General features: G+C 43.2%; 1 protein-coding gene across 4 annotated transcripts in view; it reads left to right on the top strand.

Moving 5' to 3' along the window:
• The window catches only part of LOC131425897 (protein sevenless), an 85820-nt gene that overhangs the window by 60695 nt on the left and 2717 nt on the right, over window positions 1–22408 (top strand). For 2 of the 4 annotated variants that reach the window (XM_058588171.1, XM_058588170.1), the window contains exons 3-9: window positions 7130–7189; window positions 7260–7604; window positions 7670–7912; window positions 8125–12253; window positions 12312–12531; window positions 21257–21993; window positions 22137–22330. In XM_058588171.1, coding sequence (XP_058444154.1) covers window positions 7130–7189; window positions 7260–7604; window positions 7670–7912; window positions 8125–12253; window positions 12312–12531; window positions 21257–21993; window positions 22137–22330 — 5928 coding nt within the window. The remainder of the gene's footprint in view (window positions 1–7129; window positions 7190–7259; window positions 7605–7669; window positions 7913–8124; window positions 12254–12311; window positions 12532–21256; window positions 21994–22136; window positions 22331–22408) is intronic. The other 2 variants (XM_058588173.1, XM_058588172.1) reach the window with 2 other exon arrangements.

The raw sequence follows: 22408 nt of genomic DNA, 5'->3' as shown, positions 1-22408 counted from the left end.
CATCTGTCAAAGACGATTGAATTTTTAAAGTAGACGATTAACATTTTTTGTAACTTTTTTATGGTTAATATTAATAATGTTTTGAGTGAAGCACAAGGTTTTAAAGACAAAGACGTCAATTAATACAAAGTACCATTGTATATTCTCTGGTTATAAAATCAATTGTCATTTAACGGCCATTAAAAAAAATATTTGAGTGATCTGTGATCTCGAAGGGGTTGAATAGATGCGAATGACAGTTTTGCTATCTTTGCGGCATTTTGTCGCTATCTTGTCGCATCTCAATCTTTGTTAACCACCAGTGAAAATCACTATACAGCGAAGATATAAAAGCAAGATATAAATTATGTATTCAGGAAAAATTAATTGAATTATTTCTCAACGGGCCAAATGCTTTTCATTTTAGATTGTCATCAAACACACCAGAAGTGTAACTTTCAGTCGACTAAACTTCACGTAAACAATGGCATGTTCAATGAAATAAACAAACAACTTAAACATGCTTGTTCGGTCTTCTGTCAACTACTGCGGTAATCCGTGACGCCACATCACCGATGCGGTTTATTTACAACTGCTTGAGTCCCGACTCGACACAGCGCTAATTACAGCCACTGATCGACTCGATCGATACAAGCGGTATCTGTTTCTTATCGTCTCGCAGAGCAGAGTTTTCTCCCGAGGCTCTTGAAATCCACTTGACTCTACCGGAGCATGGTTTGCTGGTGGGAAATTCTCTCCGGGGAATGACGTTCAAACAGCAACGCATAGGAATGTCAACGTGCCGCAAGCGCGTCTGCGTTTAGCGCGGGAAAAAATTGGTTTCGTTCGTTATGCAAGAGGAGATTTTTCCCATATTTTAGGACACATTCCGAGGAAGATAAGAAAACCGTTTTTGTCCCATCGCTTCTGGGTTTTCAGTTCGTGACTGGCGAGTAGTTTGCAGTAGCCAAACGAGTGAGTGCGGTTGTTTACAATCTAATGCGACGGAGTGACGAAGAAAAGGGTTATGTTTAACATGACAAGTGGCTTCCAGTCACTTTGCCGTAGGACACATGTTTCTGCTTTTGGCCAAACTCGTATATAAACACACATTTGTTTGTATCTTTTATGTAGGATTAGGTTTCTGCAGCGAGGAAAACTGAATCAAGTTGCGGTGGTCAACTCAGTTGAAATTTTTATAACAAAAAATACTAATTTGGTATTTTCTTTTTCGTCTGTTACGATCCGTTTTGTCACAATCGCGTATGTTAACAAGTCATGAATTTTGGTGTTTCAGATAGTATCGTTGGACCAGAAATAATTCGGTTCTGGATCATTTTTGTTTTGTTTTTGCAATGACTGAGCGGAAATATATATTGGAGAAGCCAAGTGAAAGAAAAACTAACAGAAAAGATGAATTTTTGGAAAAAGATACGCTCAGAGACAGGACTCGAACCTGCGTTCTTATGCATTCCGTGCATACGCGCTACCATTTCGCCACTCTGATCTTGTTTTAGCCACTGCAAAACTCGAAACAGACACAGTAGCAACGTACATCGAACATGGTCTACATCCTGGCCGTCTCACCCGACCGATATCTCACATCCAAACATCTTCTCTGTTCATCAAACACTAGTCCTCTCGCTTTATACCTATTTCTCCGATCAAGCATTGTTTTGCCTACCAGACTCAGACGCCATGCTTGGATTTACTACGAGAGTGAACTTGACGTAAGTCGCATATACTAGTGAAAAGATTATGGCAGAAATGAAAAAAAAAAACAACTGATCGAGGTCTTTGTACGTACAGCGACCCGGTCAGTAAGTCCGGTAGCAAAATTCCCAGGCTACTACAATAGCCAGATGTCATTATCTATTCCAGCGGCCGATCACATGTTCCGCACACACTGTACCCAGTTGTCTATGCTATATGGCGGCTATCAAGTAGGCTGTTTTTTTCGTATTGCGCAATGAAAGAGTTGCGTCGCAGATTTGACAAATGTTTCTAGTTTGTCACCACAAATACAACTCGATTTTGACAGAATATGGATTTTAAATGGGTCCTATTAAATTTCGGACCGAAACCCCTGTTCAATTGTTTCCAATTTGAATGGATGATAGTGTTGATCGGAATCTGAAACAAATTCCAAATCAAATTTCGGAACGGTTTAACTGAGAAGTCCTCTGTGTCTGTTTGTGATGCGACTAAAACAATTGACTTGTCATCAGTTAACTCTGACAAAGATTAGGCACACACACACGGGGATGAATCGAGTTATCACGTATATCTTGGGCTACCCACGCCTTCCGGCTCTTGTCATCGTCGTCTCGAGAGTAGAGACTGCTGTTATATTGAAGCGACTGCCCGTGTGTAATCAGCGCTCGGATCGTTAGGTCTATTAACGGGAATAATTTAGATAGTTCCCGTTGCATACGGATTATCAAACGGCATGCTTGCCGAGCTTTCGGGTGATGTTTCATGCGGCGAGTGTTGGACTTACGGACCCGTGCAGTTAGTGATTGTGTATTAAGGCACGACATTCAACGCTCAAAATAAAATCTCAGTCACGGAATCCGGCACACCGACAAGTGCCTGATACGGACCGATGCCAACAAGGTTATCTCCTGCCGAATTTTGACACTCGCGAGGACCGGTGCGCGTGTATGGCGCTACTGCCACTGACAAGGACACTTACAATTAGGGGCAATTAAATCAAATTACTGTTATGTGGAATAATTCGACAACAGAATATTTGTGTTTGCGAGGATTTATTCTCAATGTATCAAGCACACTTTTTCAACGAATTAGAAAGGGATATTTTCTATGCATTTAACACTGAACTGGATGCAGTTTTGAGAAATCGATAATCTTAAATATTTATCTAATTTGAATCAATCTAAGGAAGCTCGGACGTTCGGATCACCCAAATCAATAAGTTTGACAAATATAAGTCCGATTACGTGAACATACCCGATAGTGACACTGCGTGTCACAAGTTCGATGGTTGACGCGACAGATAAAAATGGCGTAAAATTATTTGATAATTTCCCAATTTCTGTTTAATTCAGTGTGTACCACACGGAAACAAAATAAAATAAACCTGAATAGTTCTAATGAATTCCCACATTATCGAAATGACGGAATGAGCAATGAATTCTTAGACGACTGTTCGTTTCTGGGTGCTCGATCAACCCGATTGACAGTGACATTATAAATGTCATTAGCAGCCCTTACACGAGACAATATTATTGTCAATACAAGGAGTATTGACAATACTTTTGATCGTGTAATGAAAACTTCATTGGATTGACGAAAATATTGTCAAAAAAATCAAAACTGCTCATCAATCCAACAATACTTTCTCTCCAGAGAGAAACTGTTAAATATGTGCAATAATCTCTTCTTTCTATATTTTAATATTCATTTGCAATATTTGAAGCTCCAAACGCTTGATTTTCTCGAAAAATGCGGACTCAAGTTACCAAGTCAATTGGATTGACGGTATTGACAATACTTTGGATTGACAATAATATTGTCACGTGTAAGGGCTGCTATTGATATTCCGCTCATTGTATGAATGTGTTAGTGTTAAAGCTGGGTGACTCACGCCATTTCATTACACTCCATCTAGAGGAATGGATTATGCAGACTAAGGTAGGCCTTTTTGTTAATTTCCAGCAAATTTCAACAGTTTATGCTGAAATTCTAAGAAGAACTGGTTATTTGCTTGTACTGTATATCCGAAAAACTTGAAGATTTAAATTTATATCGTCAGTTAGAAACAAACTTATTTAGCACGAAAACGTGAAAAATCGGGAAAAATAAGAAGAAAACGAATTGACAATTCAGTCCATATCTTCTCACTCAATTCCGATGGGGGTGGCAAATCTTATTTTGCCCCGGGCGCCAAATTTCCTCGGTGCGCCACTGATATCAAAATTGATCACTCCAGGGAATCCAATACAAATCGAAAAAGATGTCGCGGTTACACCATCTCTTGACGGAAAAGGTTACTAATTCAATATTGTTTAACAGTTTGCGTTGTTTGATTCAGTGTACTGATAGGAAAATTTGTCATATGTGTAAAAAAAAAAAATTGTTGTGCATTAAAAACCTTGTTTGTCACCGCAATGTTACTGTCCGGGATGTCAGGTTAATCTGTGTTTCACAGATTTTCAATTTTCTGCACAGATTTTAAAAATGACACAGATTTTCACAGATTTCTGAAAATGATCACAGATTTTCACAGATTCTGGAATAAATCACAGATTTTCACAGATTTTGGAAATCGAGCACAGTTTAGCACCAAAAAGTTCAGAGCGGTTGGTTGGTAGTGAGACCTTTTTTACTCACCAAATTGATTTTTAACTGCTATTGTGAAAACGGGCACAGATTTTCACAGACAGGTTTGGGGTTTGATCACAGATTTTTGAAGAAATGACCTGGCATCCCTGGTTACTGTGATCTCCCACGTGAATAGCCAGAATGATCCATATCGATATATAATATATGAATTTATTTTATTTCGACAGACAAATAATGGTTTTGTTATCCGCTCAATCAAGCCATAGAGATTTGTTGAAATTAATTGAGTGTCGAATGTGTTTTTTCTAGACAAAAGCGACCCTCAAACGAGACAATACTATTGATAGTGTAGTGAAAACTTCATCGGATTGACGAAAATGTTGTCAAAAAATCGAAACTGCTCATCAATTCGACAATGTTTCAAAATTCAGTAGCAATATTGAGAATCAGAAACGCTTTAATTCTGGAAACATAAGAGAAAGAACCACCAACCACCACCGCTATTGATTCCATACAAGTTCCGAATTGAAGGACTTGTTGAACTGTGCATCGCATTTGTCCAACCTAGAATCTGTCAAACATCTATAATATAGGGCTGCCACATTGAAATCTGTTTCGAGAAATCGTAGATCTGTATATCGAAATGATAAGAAATCGAAGCAAAACAAAATGAAATAGCTTCTAGAACTCAAATTTAAAAACACAAACATTTTTCTTCGTCTTCGAATTTTATTATGTATAAGGAAAAACGTTGGACGTAATTTTTGCGTTTGAGCGTCCCGAAAGCATTTTAATTCCCGTCTGAAAATAAAAATTTGTTATTTTAACTTTCGTTTATTTCGTTCGTAGAGTACATATAACCAGAGTGACGACAGATGTTCGTTGGGAATGACAGCTTTCAGTTCCAAACTAGCAAACGACCTGTCAATTACATTATAAAGTTAATGACACTACCAACCAGAGATGCCATTTATACAGATTTATCTGTTCTATACAGATTTTTACATGCGCATACAGATTTAATACAGAGTACAGATTTCTTAAATTTAATACAGATTTATACAGATTTCACCAAAAGTATTAAGGAAAAAATTAAACTATATTATATTAAAATTTGTAACTAAATTGAACAAAAGTTAGACAGGTCGTGGCATCATGAAACACTATTGCCAGACTGACAGTTGTATTACCTGACTTGACGTTGCATATTGGGTTTTGGAAATCCATCTCAACTTATGAAGTGAACATTTTCAAATTAGACAAGTATATGGCACCATAATTCAATTGTTGTTGATAGGAAAAAACTATAAAATTTCGTCGATGAATATAATATAAGATATGAAATTTAATCTACCACTCTATAACCATAATCTATTGGAATAACACCTTTTAACATAATTGTATTGTAGAAATTTCATTTTATTAGAGAATACAGATAAATACAGATATTTTATACGAATCAATACAGATTTTCTATGAAAATATCTGGCATCTCTGCTACCAACATTTCGGATTAATTGTTTTGAATTGTTGCCAACATTTGGGGTAATAGAGGTATTTTGGCCCACTTTAGGATTGATTTTATTTTGGCCCACTTTGTGAAAATATCCAACAAATGTTGTAATATCTTTGAAAAACTCTTCCGCTTCGGTAATTTAATGTGATTAGCTTCAAATTGATGCTACATGGGTTACTTAACATCCTAGAAAAAATTATAATCTCGTCACAATAATCGGAACAGAAAGTGAACAAAGAGAAACTGTCACTTGTTCATACGGCCATTTGAAAAATCAATCGACAATCTCGGTCCGAGATGTTAGTTTTTCTCTAAGCTGACAGGGCCTGCTTTGTTTGCAGTTCACCTAGTATTTTTGTTTAGGCTCACTGGCAGTTTTTCAGAAGTATTTAATTTCAGTTCCCTCTGAATCATTCTAAACTATATTAGACTAATAAACTCAATTTAACCCGAAATAATCTGTTATTTGAAAGAACTTTTTCTAAATGTATAGATTGATTTTTTTCCTAAATTACCTAAATTACACGAAGGACGTCGAATGACGTTTTTTTTTATTAAGAAGCTACCCAGTTGATTTTGTTAAACCACATTGACCCGATTATCGGACCGATAAACCTACGCGGCACAGTAAAACTACCCCACATTACCAGTTCGGAATGAATTCCGAATCAAATCGGGGCGAAAAATTTTTATTCAGTATTCCATATGGAATTCAGTATGAACTCCGAATCAATGCGGAATCCAGTGCAACAACCGATTCCGAATGAATTGGGTCATAATTTTCCTCGCAACTTGTTCTTCGGGGCTCTGTTTTTAAGTCTATCTCACATAGAAAGGTATAAATTGTCATATACCATTCGACTCAGTTCATCTAGTTAAACAATATCTGTGTATGAATGTTTGTTGTCAAATAATTTAGGTTCAATTCAATTCCTGAATTTCATCCGGATCCGACTCCCGATTCCGGAATAACAGAGTGAAGTGTGTAAAAATTTTCATACCATTACTTAAACGGGCAAAAAACACAAAATATTTTCTGACCGGCCTCAATAGAAACTCCAATCGGTGGCCATTATCAATATACGGCCAAACAAACCGATTCCAGTTATTCTTTCAAGAATCGATAGTAAGATGGCTATGAGGAAGGCATCATTACAACACTAGGTGGATTAAAACAGGTTTGTTTTAGATGATGTTGTTCCTTAGTCGTAAATTGATTATCAAATCAAATCCTTCTGTTTGATTTTACCGTCATCGGTTCAACTTTTTATTAGATATCTCAACTGTTCGGAAAAATCAAACTAACAAAAACTCATCGCTTCTTTTCAGTGCGCTGTCGGTTGTCGCCTGTGGGAGCTAGGACTGGAATCTTCCTGCCAAAATGTTTGCGTGAGTATTCAGAACTTACGAAATTAATCTTCTCAAAATAATCACAACTCAAACACTTTCTTTTCTACAGAACAAAACCGATCAGGAGTTGCTGGAGCCCAAAGAACTGTACTGTGTGATGGGTTGCAACGATGCTCTCAATCGGTACTTCAGGTGGCTCAAAACCGAAATCGGTACACCGTCGGCTCCGGCTCTGGTGGCCGACAGTCTCACGGCCACATCACTCTCCCTGGAGTGGGAAGTACCGGAGCGATTGGTGCAGCTGTCGCAGCACAAGAGCCATGGTCCACGCAGTTACCTAGTCCAGTGGCGCTACGAGGAAGTTGCCGGGGATTGGAAGTTCTGTCGAAACCAGAGTATGGGCGATAATTCCACGATACGAGTGGATAATCTTCAACCATACACCAAATATCGGGTAAGCTTCATATTCAGACAGATGCGCTGTCAACATGCCAGCTAATGAATCCGTTTTCTTTTCAGTTTCGCGTAGCTCTGCTACTGTCACCACGGCACGACGAAGTACTCATCTCGGAGCAGAGTGTCATCATTCTTACCTTGGCCCAAGGTCCACCGATATCCGAACCGAAAATTGTACGCGCCGTTGCGGTAGATCATTCACGAATATCCATCTCATGGGAACCTGGTCCGTTCCCGAACGGTCCCGTCCTGTCATACGTGCTACAGATCAAAGATCTCGACCCCATAGGCTACAGTGCCCTCAAGGTTCCCACCCTTAATTGTCACTCGTTTGCTTTCTTCGAATACTTCTTCTTTCGCTATGCTTTTGCAACATCCCGGCCCTTGTAAATAGAGACACAGGCAAAGCTTTCGCACCCGCCCACTGCATGCACTTTCCATCTAAATGTCGCACTCTTAACACCAATCGCTTAGACTGATTGATCAAACAAAAATTAATTCCTAACTTCCACTTGCAGGATATCCCGGAGTCCAATTCCTCCCGGTATTACATCTTCGAGAAGCTAACCGCCGAACGGAACTACTCCGTTTCGGTAACGATGCGCAACCCGGAAGGAGAAGGTCCACCTTCGGTGACCTACGTGCAAACTCCCACTCAACCACTGGATCTGGAGGAGGACATTCAACCGACGCTTATCCTCGGTGCGGAACACTCCGTGCTTTCGCAAGGATCGGATCTCCTTTCGGACCCCCCGACTAACTTCTATCGTAGTCCCAACCACAGAATTCGGGGAACGGCTATTCATATCCGAAAAAGTCTAATCTTCGTTTCCGATGAAGCCGGGTTCGTCTACAAGGCTCCTTTACGATCGGGAGCGGAAAAAGGTCGTATTGCCATCTTGACTCCGGAGGCTGGCCATAACTTCAGACCGACCTTGTTGTCCGTGGATTGGCTGAACGACCATTTGTACATATTGGGACAAGCCAAAACAACTGGGTTGTGGCAGATTTCTCGATGCGATTTCAGTGGCGATCGTATGACAGTTGCTATTGCCGGTCTACAGCGGCAACCGGAACACTTCGAAGTAGACCCCTTCAATGGATATCTGTTCTGGGTGATTAGCAGTCGCACTCCGGATGCCGGGCTCTTTCGGCTTGATCTCGGTGATATTTCCAATGGCGTAAAGCACGAGATAAAACCATTGCAATTAAACAATCACCACAACCTGGGAGCGTTCTCCATCGATCACACTAGCTTTCGGGTGTTGGTTCCCGACCAGGACGCCAACACGGTCCTAGCCGTCTCGTTGGATGGGAAAACGACCGAAAATATTCGTAGCAATACGCAACGGCCTCGATTCGAAAAGGTCAACTCCATTGCCTTAGCCAATGGTTTGTTCTACTGGACCAACGGCAAGGAAGTCCTCGCCGAAGACTATCACCGAAGGCAGGATAGCTACTACCATAATGCGTTTCCGATCGCCTCCAACAACACCTATTTCAGCATATGCGTGAACCTTTCGTCAGCTCAGCCAGTGCCGATACCGGTTAATCCACCGAGAAACGTTCAGGCCTTGCTGACTAATAATAAAATCAAAATCTTCTGGAACGAACCGCACCTACTGGGAATTAAAGGCAAAGGCGCTTGGCAGGAGTGGATATACGAGTTGGCATTGAGTGAGGAAAACAGTGGAACTGTACTGACATTTCCGGAAATTAGCGGCACATCGTTTACCTCGATAGATGGAGAGCTGCTAGCACCTGGTAAACAGTACGTAATAAAGGCCGCTGCCTATACCAATGCGGGCCGTGGGCCATGGAGTACGGAGTTCCACGCGCGCACCCTGAAGGACGCTCACGAACGGCATTTGCTCTGGTCCGGCAGTGAAGGGATCATGCGAAGCGATGTCATTGGCGACAGTGTCGAGATGTTGATATCCCGAACAGACCTGGAAGACGGAGTGGTCACGGATATTACCTGGTTCGAAAGTGTCCTGTATGTGGTTAGCAATTCGACACTGATGTTTTACAATCAGAGCGAAGGACAGATCAGCAAGCTGCGGGAGCTGGAATCGGTGGAGTGTGTGACGGTCGACTGGATCGGACGAAGGTTGTATTTCTACAATCCCTCGCAACAGATGATCATGAGGAGCAGCCTGCACGGGGAACAGCACGAACCGATCCATAACGTGAAGAACGTTCGGGAGATCAAGTTCGATGCCCTACGTGGGTACATCTACTACACGTCGGAGTTTGCAATGGAAGCGTTTCGGTTGAACGGGAAGGATAAACACAGCTACTACCTGGAGAATGATCGGTTCACCGGGAAGGGAGTGATTGGGTTGACACTGGATATGAACAGCGAAAAGGTGTACTGGATCGTGAGGAGTATCAGCAACTCGGAGTTATTCAGTGCGCATATGGCCGGTACGGGTTCGGCAAAAATCACCTCCCTGGTTACGAGATTATCCGAACAGTCGCCTCGTGGTCCTCTGTCGCACTTCAGTGATCGATTACTGTGGCTTCAACAGGACGAGGTGGTGGTCGGTGATTTGCGAGGCGAAAACTTGGCTCACATCCGGAACCAAAAGCTCAACGGAACGCGGGCTTTCACGATAGTAGATCCGGCGCACCACGTCTATCCGGAGGATAACCAGAATGTGAATGTACTTCCAACGCAGATCAACGACACCTCGATCCGCATTCAGGGAACCTGGAAGAAGTTCAGCATCGTGTGGGATCCGGTAACGAACGTCAACTACGGCAAAGTATTCTATAAACTTACCATAAAAGTAAAGGGTAAGAAAGACGAAATTCACGAACTGTCCAAGCCTTTCCATCCGTACAACAGCTCGGGAGCCAACTTGCTTCCACCGCATACGGAAATCAACATAACCATCAATGCCTTTACCTATTGGAGATCGTCGGTGTTCTCCGCTGCCAGACTATTTAGTCCGTCCGGTAAACCATCGCAGCCAACGAGGCCTCGAGTATTTATCAGACATAGCCAAGATCCAATCGAGGATACGCATACCGTAGAGGCTACCTTCCGCTGGTCGACGCCTAAAACTCCGAATGGACCAATCATCGGGTACAAAGTTCACTGCTGGTACGAAGAGGATGGCATCAATAACCAAGTGCTGCAGAATGAACTGATAAATCGTACCGAGCTCATCGTTCCGAACATGGTACACAATGTGAGTTACTTCTTCCGGGTTCAGGCACTCACGAAGGCTCGAGAGGGCGATATGACGGCAGTGCTAACCGTGAACACCGCCGAAGATCACCCAATTCCGCAGGCGTTGGTTGCTACGGCTGATCACATCATAAAGGTGGATTTCGATTCGGGAGAATCCCATCAGATTGTGGGTACTTCAACGCCAGTTAGTTTCATGGTTCGGTTGGCAAGAGAACGAAAACTAATTTGGGTGGACGAAAACAATGAACTGTTTCAGTTTGACGGTTCAGCGAAAACGAAGCTCTACTCGATCGGGGGCCCTGTGCTGTCACTGTCCGTCGACTGGATCCGAAGAATACTGTACTGGTCACAGCAGGAGGTGATCGGAAGTGCGATCTACGCTTTCGATCTGAACCGATTCGAGGATGAAGGAGTACACCTGGAGAAGATCGTTTACAGTGCCAGCAACATAACGAACCTGGTGGTGGCACCGTTCAACCGGAAGCTTTTCTGGACGGAAAAGGTTCCCGAGGATGTTATTTACGTGCACGATTTCGATGAGAACCGAACGGAGGAGTTTTTCGATGATAGTTTCGAGGAGTGCCCGAATAGAACGGCGGGAATTACGGTGTATCCGTTGTTAGCGTTGCAAACATCGGTCGACGAGGAGGCGAGGCTGTTCTGGGCCGAGACCGGGTTCCGAAGTGTGGGATTGAGCAGTAGGGTCTGTATGAACTTTGGTTTCGAGTACTACCCGAAGATGAAGAGTGTTGCGAAGGATAGCGATCACTTCTATTGGTTGGAGGATGATGAAGCGATCGTTCGAACGGATGAAAAGGGTGAAATCATATCGAAAACGGTTGCCGGTGCACGGATCTTGCTTCCGCTTCAGTTGCAGTACTATCCGGAAAGACGATGTTTGATTCCGTTGCAGAGGAATCAAAATTACCAGGCAAAGATGCTACAGAGAACGGAGAATTCGCTGACACTGTTGCTACCGAAACCGGAAGTTCATCCGAACTGTTCGACGGAACCGAGTGGAATTCGATACGTCATCTATTATGACGTACTCAACGAAACTGATTCGAATGCTACGGAAGATTGTGATGCTACTAGCTGCAGCTACGTGACTTCCTATGATCGAAGTAAAACCATTCGAGGTTTGCGACCGTTCACCAAGTATCGGTTACAGGTACTGCTGATGAACTACTATCAGGAACTTCTGTTTGGAGTAGCTAGGGACTCGATGGATAGCCCCCAGCTTGGTTCACTGGCGATATTCTCGACTGCTGCCGGTGCCCCTTCGAAGCCTCGCAATGTCAGTGTGCTAGCGATTAGCCCCACGGAGGCCGTGGTTCATTGGTCTCCTCCGTTGATTAAGAACAGTGATCGTGTGTGGTACGAGATACATTGGCAGACGGAGTACATTCACGATGGGTCCAAAAATCGACAGCAGCAGTTGGTTACTGGTAGGTGGAAGTGAAACGATTTCTGTTTATGATTTTTCTAGTTGTCTTTTATGTGTAGATTTCAACGAAACTTCAAACAATCTTTCGATCAACCTAACTAAACTGCAGCCCAATCAAGCCTACGCCATATGGATAATGGCGTATTCCACCGAGGCGACCTTCAGTGAAAGCGATCACGTCAATATCGTAACCTTCCCGGAACCAGAAGACATTCACCTGGTTACCATCTCGTCCGATGAGCTGGGCGTCAGTTGGAAACCACACCGGAATATCACAACGTAAGTGATCGATGTTATACGACGTTCATTTTCATATTTGTTACATCCCTTCATCCTGCTAGGTCGAAGTCTTCAAAGCGCAATGGTTGTTTTATTTCGCATTTTGGAGCTGCTCTCTTCTTCCCGGTTTTCGACTAGCTTCTTCTGAACACTTTATCAAGCCTTTCCATGAGTACTACGGTAACGGCTGTAGAGATCAAGATATAGAGATCACCTGAATGAAGTGGTCCTAATCTGTCCATCGCGGGAATCTGCCACGGTTGATTTGGAAGTTCTGGAAAACAGCGTACCGAACGGCTAACCAACTGGACTGGGATTCCAAGAGCTCCGTCTTTCACTATCTTTCCGATTCCTCTATCAACGTTCGGCCACCAAACTTTGCTTCGGATGCGTTGCTTCGTTCTCTCGATCCCTAAATGACCAACGCCAAGCCAATTTCATTACTCCCTTTCGAAGATTGGTCGGTGCTACTGTCCGATCATTCCTCATAACAATTACGTTGACTGTTAACTCTTGAAACGGCAAACATGTTTCAGTTTGTCCTTCCATCGACCTGTAATCAACGCCTCTTCGACTTCAACTAGCTCACTATCTTGCACTGTAACCTCAACGATCGCTTCAACTCGCAATGCTGATGGCATAACCAAGTCCGAAACCATTTGGATCGGAGTTGGAGCATTCTTCGAATCTCATGCGTCGTTATCTTGCCCAAACAAGCGCCAGCGTCTTTCCTTTGTTCTGTGCGTGTGAAGGCGATGATAAAAAAGGAAATTTTCCCCTAGAAGGTAGTTATTATTTAAACTTACTTGCAGAAAAGGTGGGTGGGGTAATGTCAGAGACATAGCTGGATGTGACGTGAATACGAATAGAGTGGATCATTCAGTTTTTCAGTCAAAGAATTCCTGAAGCTGGAATTCAGGAGTCGAGTATTTGGGCCGAACTGCATTCTTAAACCTCAATTTTGAAGATGGATTCGGGAACTGAATTCTGAACCTGAATTGTTAAACTGATCACTAAACCTGTGTTGTGAAACTCAATTCGAGACGAGGATTATTGTTCGACTATAAATTCTGAACGTGAATCCTAGCTCTGAACTCTGGACCTGGACTCTGATCCACAGCTGAGTTTTAGGTACAGAATACTTACTTACTTTACGTTCCTTAAATGGTGCGCATTCCGTGTTCGGAACATAACCAAACGAATTGTAGATTTCCAGGATACTCGATCTTGAGCCGCCGTTTACCAGTCGTTCTGTACTCCCGCTGCGCGTGCATCCTCTTCGATTGCGCACAGCCACTGTAGTCTGCCGTGTTTAATAAGCCTTCCGCATCTTTGTATACTTGGTACAGCTCATGGTTCAAACGTCTGCGCCATTCTCCATTCTCTTCTTTGCCGCCGAGTTATGAGCGCAGGATTTTTCTTTCAAAGGCGCCGAGTACTCGAACATCTGTTTCCTTCAACGACCATGCTTCGTTCCCGTATATGACAACAGGTAGTATCAATGACTTGTATAGATCAAGTTTGGTGCGTGTGTGCAAACTCAGCTGGTTACGGAGCGCGTAGAAAGCCATATTAGCAGCTGCAACACGCCATTTTATCTCGCGGCACTCGCATGTCACTAGTGTTCCAAGATATATGAACTCGTCAACAACCTCGTATTGTACCCCATCTATCTCCATCTCGGATCCTACGCCGTTTGGGCTGCCTCTTTCTCTACCAGCCACCATGTACTTAGTCTTGGTAGAGTTTATCGTCAACCCTATTCTCGCAGCTTCTTTCTTGAAGGGCACAAAAGCCTCTTCCACAGCTCTACGATCCACACCAATAAAATCAATTTCGTCCGCAAAACCAAGAAGCATGTGAGACTTATTGACGATGGTACCGTTTCTTTGCACACCGGATCTTCGTATGGCACCTTCGAGCGCTATATTGAACAACAGATTTGAGAGTGCGTTGCCCTGCTTCAATCCATCTAATGTCACGAAAGCATCGGATGTCGTACCAGCTACCTTGACGCTTGATTTCGATCCATCGAGCGTCGCACGAATCAGTTTCATTAGCTTTGTCGGAAAGCCATGTTCTAACATGACCTGCCACAATTCGTTACGTTTCACTGAGTCGTACGCAGCTTTGAAATCTACAAACAGATGATGAGTCCGCAAGTTGTACTCTCGAAACTTATCGAGAATTTGTCGTAAGGTGAATATCTGGTCCGTCGTTGAACGTCCTTCTCGAAAGCCGCATTGGTATTCGCTGACGAAGGATTCTGCCAATGGACGCAGTCTGCCGAACAGAACTCTAGAATGTACCTCGCTTTCGACTTTGAGATGTTCAGCCGGGATGCCGTCCTTCCCAGCGGCCTTTCCATTTTTAAGCTGTCTAACCGCTTTTCGTATTTCGTCTAGCGTTGGTGGGTCCACAACTTGTCCATCATCCTCAATCCTTATTCTATTCATGCTTTCTTTCATTGATTGTTCATTCAATAGTCGCTCGAAGTGATCCTTTCACCTGGTAGCCACTGATGTGTGATCGGTCAACAGATTTCCGTTTCGGTCGTTGATCATAACTGGTACGGGTGTACCCGTTTTTCTCATGCTGTTGACCGTTTTATAGAACCTCTGAGCGTCGTTTCTAGATTCTTCAGATACAGCCGAACTCGAAAGCTGTTGTATGCTCAGACGCATGGCTCTCTCCCGTTTGGGACCTGTGACGCTGGGCAATCGTGCTCGAATCTTGCATACCACCAGATAGTGATCGGAATCTATGTTTGGCCCTCGAAAAGTCCTAACATCGATAACATCGGAGAAATGACGGCCGTCTATCAAAACATGGTCGATTTGGGAGCATGTTTCACCATTTGGGTGTCTCCAGGTGTGTTTACGAATATCCCTACGCGCAAAATAGGTGCTACAGATCGCCATTCCTCTGACTGCGGCGAGGTTCATCAATCTTAGGCCGTTGTCGTTGGTAGATGAGTGGAGGCTCTCCTTACCAAAAACTGAGCGAAAGAATACTTCTCTTCCGACCTGGGCGTTTACATCCCCGATGATGATTTTAACGTCGTGTTTAGGGCACTCATCGTAGGTCTTGTCTAGACGCTCATAGAATTCGTCTTTCACATCGTCGGGTTTGTCGTTGGTTGGTGCGTATGCGTTGATTAAACTGTAGCTGCAAAATATGCCCTTCATCCTCAACACACAGCTAACAGTTCGGCTGAAAAGTTCGTATCGTTTAATAGAAACACACATTTTTTTGCCAAAATTCGTTTTTATTATTCAACATAATTGCCATCAGAGGCGATACAGCGATTATAGCGATCTTCCAACTTTTCGATACCATTTTTGTAGTACGATTTGTCCTTTGCCTCAAAATAGGCCTCAGTTTCAGCGATTACCTCTTCATTGCTTCTAAATTTTTTACCAGCGAGCATTCTCTTGAGGTCTGAGAACAGGAAAAAGTCACTGGGGGCCAAATCTGGAGAATACGGTGGATGAGGGAGCAATTCGAAGCCCAATTCGTTCAATTTCAGCATGGTTTTCATCGACTTGTGACACGGTGCATTGTCTTGATGAAACAAAACTTTTTTCTTCTTCAAATGAGGCCGTTTTTTGTCGTGAATACGACTTACTTTACTATGGGGCACCTTTTCAAAATTTACCTTCTGAGAGAGTGATAAGTTTTTGATCGCGAATATCTCTTGTTGTAAAGGGTGATTTTTTAAGAGCTTGAGAACTTTTTTAAACAATAAAACGCATAAAATTTGCAAAATCTCATCGGTTCTTTATTTTAAACGTTAGATTGGTACATGACATTTACTTTTTGAAGATAATTTCATTTAAATGTTGACCGCGGCTGCGTCTTAGGTGGTCCATTCGGAAAATCCGCTTTTTTATCGACAAATTTTGTTCAGCGATGAGGCTCATTTCTGGTTGAACGGCTACGTAAATAAGCAAAATTGCCGCATTTGGAGTGAAGAGCAACCAGAAGCCGTTCAAGAACTGCCCATGCATCCCGAAAAATGCACTGTTTGGTGTGGTTTGTACGCTGGTGGAATCATTGGACCGTATTTTTTCAAAGATGCTGTTGGACGCAACGTTACAGTGAATGGCGATCGCTATCGTTCGATGCTAACAAACTTTTTGTTGCCAAAAATGGAAGAACTGAACTTGGTAGACATGTGGTTTCAACAAGATGGCGCTACATGCCACACAGCTCGCGATTCTATGGCCATTTTGAGGGAAAACTTCGGAGAACAATTCATCTCAAGAAATGGACCGGTAAGTTGGCCACCAAGATCATGCGATTTGACGCCTTTAGACTATTTTTTGTGGGGCTACGTCAAGTCTAAAGTCTACAGAAATAAGCCAGTAACTATTCCAGCTTTGGAAGACAACATTTCCGAAGAAATTCGGGCTATGCCGGCCGAAATGCTCGAAAAAGTTGCCCAAAATTGGACTTTCCGAATGGACCACCTAAGACGCAGCCGCGGTCAACATTTAAATGAAATTATCTTCAAAAAGTAAATGTCATGTACCAATCTAACGTTTAAAATAAAGAACCGATGAGATTTTGCAAATTTTATGCGTTTTATTGTTTAAAAAAGTTCTCAAGCTCTTAAAAAATCACCCTTTATTTAACGTATCAACATAATTGTTGCTACATGCCTTCGAAAATATGATCAGCAATTTATGATAACATTTTCAGTTGTATGACATAATCACAAACAATAAAAAAAAGTTTTCTGTAACGTTTGGTATCAACGAAAGTATGACGCCTTTCTCCTACCTGGGTAGGTATAAAAGGTTAAGACTTGATATATTTCGTCCATTCTAGCCTACGCAGTTGACTGAGCAGGAAGTAAAACAAGTGCATCATTCCGGTTGGTTCAGGTCCAGAACTCAGTTCCAGTTCTAGTATTAGGAACTCAGTTCAGTCTCGTATCACTTGCGGGACGTTCGCAGAGCCACTTTCGTTTCAAACAAGAGCTATTGCACCATCCTGCTGCTGGTCGTTTGCATTGGAGTTTAATACAACAAAAAGTGAAAAACGATGGGGAGCATTATACAAAACCAGCCCTTCTAATTGATACTTCTTTGCCTACGTAGTTGTCTCGTTTAGTTCAGATCAGAATCCAATTCTAGGGTTTAGTTCTGAAATTCAGTTTCAGAATGAAATACCGGATATTTTTTTCATTTCTAGAAGCCAGATCTAAAATTCGGTTCCTCGCCCAAAATCCAAGACCAGAATCAAGTGCCATAATTCTGGAACTGAAACCAAATTTCTGAACTTAATTCTAAGCCAGGATTTTGGAACCGAATTCTGGATCAGAAATCAGGATTGAATCGAGACCTGGACTTTGAATCAGTTTTGAAACTGAATTCTGGAACTGAAATAGAGGTTCGGATCAGAATTCAGTTCATAAATTTCTGATCGGAATTTAGATTTCGAATATAGTTTCAGAATTCAGGTTCGGAATTCTGAACCTGAAAATCTGCATCTTTAGACCGAAATCCAGGAACAGAATTCATATCCAAAATTAGATTGTATTTCATTAATTGAGTTCGAAACTGCATTCCACAGTCCAGGTTCGGAGTTCTAGACCAGAATGCAAGTCTAGAATTTTGTCAGTAAGTTGTCACTAATATATATAGTAGAATTGAATGGTGTTAAAATATTGTTTCACTAGAATTTAGTTCCAAAGTTCAGTTCGGCAACTCTAGAGGTTCTAGACTCTAAATTTAGAAACTAGATTAGGAAGAACTTTGAACTAACTTCTGGATCTTCTGAGCTGAATTCTAGATCCGAATTTGAAAACGAAATCCTGAACCGGAATTCTGTAACTAAAATTCAGCTGCGGACCAGATCCAGATCCAGAGTTCAGTGATAGTATTCAGGTTCAGAACTCGGAGCCGAAAAAGAATCCTGGTCTTGAATTTAGTTCCACAACACAGGTTCAGTGATGAGTTTAACTATTCAGAACTCAGTTACCGAGTTCAGGTTCAGAGTTCAATTCCTGAATGTAGCATCGAAATCGAGTTTAAGAATTCAATTCTAGCGTTTCGATAAAAAATTCGGTTCCCGAATTCCAGTTAAAGAATTCAGAATCTCTAACGTCAAAGAAACTGAAAGATCCATTTTATTCGTATTCACGTCATCCAGTTATGTCTCTGGTATTACCCACCTGACTTTTTGAAATTTCGTCCTTCAAACGCTCTAATAACGCTATATAATAGTCACTGTTGATGGTTTTTCCCTTTTCAAGGTAGTCGATGAAAATTATACCATGCGAATCCCAAAATACAGACGCCATAACCTTACCGGCCGATTGTTGAGTCTTTCCACGCTTTGGGTTCGGTTCATCGCGTGCAGTCCACTCAGCTGACTGTCGATTGGACTCCGGAGTGAAGTGATGGAGCCATGTTTCGTCCATTGTTATATGTCGACGAAAAAAATCGGTTTTATTTCGATATAACAGCTCAGAATCATCAATTCGTTGTTGTTTTTGATCGATTGTGAGCTCACGCGGCACCCAATTTGCACAAAGCTTTCTTATATCCAAATATTCGTGAATAATATCTACATTAACCTTTTGCAGTTCTCGAGCAAGAAGGTTGGCTCGCGCAGGTTCAAACAGTGTCCTGACGTTCCAAGTACCGAGTTTCCAATCAGATTCCTTTAAACGTTACCGTGTCGGTTGTCGATTTATCCATCCTGTATTTCGTTTTTCTTGGTGTTTGTTTTATTTCGGTATGCCACCTTACCAGGGCTGCGATACCTAGCCTCGTGATGGGGCTGCCCCCTCAGTTATAGCTGACGAGACACCACGTTTCATCTTCAGACGTCCGCTCCGGGTCAGACGCTGTTTTGAGCCGCCCCTAACATGGGGAAACAGACGCTCGATTTCCCCTTCCCTGTCAGCTTACGACCATAGCTCCCACCGGGGTTGGTTACCCGATCTTCACTATGGTTGCTCGTACCCCAGCCGGCGCCGCGGGGAGGAAATATAGGAGTTCTGTATAAGAGGTTAATGACCGCATAGTGGGGTCTCAAGTTGCACGTTATACAGCTTTGCCGACCAACAGAATACCAGTTCAGAATTCCGTTTTCAAATTCAGATCCAGAATTCATCTCAGAAGATCCGGAATTCAGGCTCTCTTCTAGAATTGTAGAACTGAACTTAGGAAACAAAATCTAAACTTGCATTCTGGTCTAGATCTTTGAATCTGAACTCAGGAATGCAGTTTATAGTTGAATTAATGAAATACAACTTGATTTTGGATCTGGATTCTGGTTCTGGATTTCGGTCTGAAGCCCTGAATTCTGAAACTGTAATCTAGATCTAAATTGGTTCTGGATTTCGGTCTGAAGCCCTGAATTCTGAAACTGCAATCTAGATCTAAATTCCGGACAGGAGCAGCCATAGCGAGCAGCTTTCCGGCAGTTAACCGGAACAAAACATGCGTGTAGGGCAATTACTCCCCAGCTTTCGCGACAAAATTGTTAAGGTTGGCCCACGAGTTCTCGATGAAACGCAACTTCTTGGACGTTGTGCGGGTTCGCCAACTTGAGTACCGCATCGTCATATTCAATCGCTCCATCTCCTCCAACGATCGCTTCGAATAGTGGGCCGACACCAGATCCGGCCAGAACACCGCGTATTCGCCGTATTTTTGGATGAGACATGAGATTTCCGACAGGCATTTCGTACTATAAAGTTTCAAGCGAAAGAAAACCAGCTTGACGGCCCCTTCTCGCTGATTGTCAGCCTCAGCTGATCCACCTTGGGGAATTCGGTGTGTGAAATGAGCTTCACCTCGGAGCTCACTGCCTTCGTGGGGGAAGTAAAATACGAAGTGTCCGGGCAGTCGTTGCCATTCAGGGTGAGATAGATCTCTTCGTCCATCATCACCACCACCACATCGCGATTTGCCGGGAAAATCGAGTTGCCCATCTTATTCAGTCGCTGCCTGCAGCTCCGAAATCAGTGGACGCGACTTCTGCTTCATGAAGTGTTTGTACATATTCGCCAGGTACTTCTTTACTGTTTGGCCTGATTCACCGACCTTCCGGCCAAGCTTACGAAGCGATTTAACCACTTTTCCCTCGGTTTTTCTTTATTTGGAGCTTCTTTTTGCTCAGGCCGTCCAGAGCCGGACTTTCTTTGGATGCTCTGTTTGTTGTCTAACAGGGCCAGGATGTTACAGCTGCCGGAACGGGCGTGTCCGGTATCCACAAAGAGCCGCATGGTGGCCGTTTTCGACGCGGCGGGGTTTCATTCTTTGAACGCGCACACTTCTGCTTCACTGTATTTGACATCACAGTTAGAATTCGACTGATAGAGCTGTCAAATTTTGTCTTGCTCCCGTAGTTGCAGAACAATTTTTCCGATTGATTCCTCTGTGCCTCTGGGTTCTAAATTCCGGAATATGTGACGTTTTCTCGGTAAGCACTTGAGTGGAAGAAGATCGTCGTCTAGTCGTCGAGTAGTTTTACCGACTCTTGATAAATATCCGATCCCTCTGGAATTTCCATCTCAGCCTCTCCTCGCAAGTTTGAAAATATCTCTTGAACAACGTTACCGGCATAGTCCAGCAGAAAGACGTTCAGCCATTTGATTTTAATAGCTTTATTTTTCTTATCATTTCTTGACGTACCGTTCATGACCATGTTTCCCTGTTTCCTAGTGCAATAAAACAATTCTACATCAACTTTTTTTGTTCAACAGGTACAAACTGCAGTACTCGGCCGTGGGTAGTAAAACGTGGACAACTGTCTTTGAAACTGGCGTCAACAGTACGGCCCCGGAGAAGGGTCTGTTTCAAGTAACTGGACTTCAACCGAAGACCCAATACCGGTTTATCGTACTGCTGTTCTATCCGAATCGCAAAAATCCGTACGTATGGCCTCCGGACGCCCGATTCATCTACGAAACGGAAGCGGATCGGCCGAGTGCTCCCGGGCGACCGTTGGTGACACAGATTCGGCAGGATGTCTATAAGGTTTCCTGGGAACCGTCGCGAGATAACGGAGCCGCAATTCTAGAGTACGCACTCGAAGCACTGGTGCGATCACCCCGCAGCACCAATCGGGTTGAGCGTGCCGCCGTATCGGCCAGTGTCGAAGAACTGGAAGAAGATAGTTCGGAGGAAATGAACAATACAATCCCGACTCGAGCCGATGTCGGTTCCACCGATAGCCAGGAGTACTTAACCTTTGACGAACATTGGGATCTCGTTTACAACGGAACGGACGTCTATTGGATCATCCCGGAGAAGCAGCCTATCCACAAGCACACCTTCCGAGTGAGGGCACGGAACAGCTGCGGTTGGGGTCCGTTCAGTGGCGAAAGTGAGCCCATCAGTCAACCGCTACTTTCCGGACAAACCGGAAACTACGTAATCATCGCCGTCATGTTTGTCATGGCCATCTTCATCATTTTCGTCGTCCTGATCTTCGTGTGTGGTAAGTACAGCTGATACTCGTTGCTTTCTTTCTTTCTTTCTCTCTCTCTAAATCTATCTCTGCATGTCTGAATTCACACCTCACACCTCGAATCTACCATCATACGCAACCGATATCAGCGCATCATTTGTGTCTTTTTGCAGCGTGCCGTCGAGCAGAGATAGAAAAGAAAATTTTTATTGATGCAACCACTACTCGCATTCCAGATGTGGAGCTAGCGAACCTCCGCGAGCTGCCCCGGCGTGGCAATTTCATTCACAGCAATAACATCCTGTACATTTCGGGGCCGCTCACGGATTCGGAGATAGCACTGTTGCCGCAAATTCGCCGTGAACAGGTAACTGATCGAAATCAAGCGGGAAAAGGGGGGGGGGTTAAGTTTTACAAAATGAGAAACAATGGAACTGAATTCGTT

This window comes from Malaya genurostris, chromosome 1 (assembly GCF_030247185.1).
Source record: "Malaya genurostris strain Urasoe2022 chromosome 1, Malgen_1.1, whole genome shotgun sequence".
NCBI lineage: Eukaryota > Metazoa > Arthropoda > Insecta > Diptera > Culicidae > Malaya > Malaya genurostris.
This window is presented reverse-complemented; position numbering and strand designations above follow the sequence as displayed.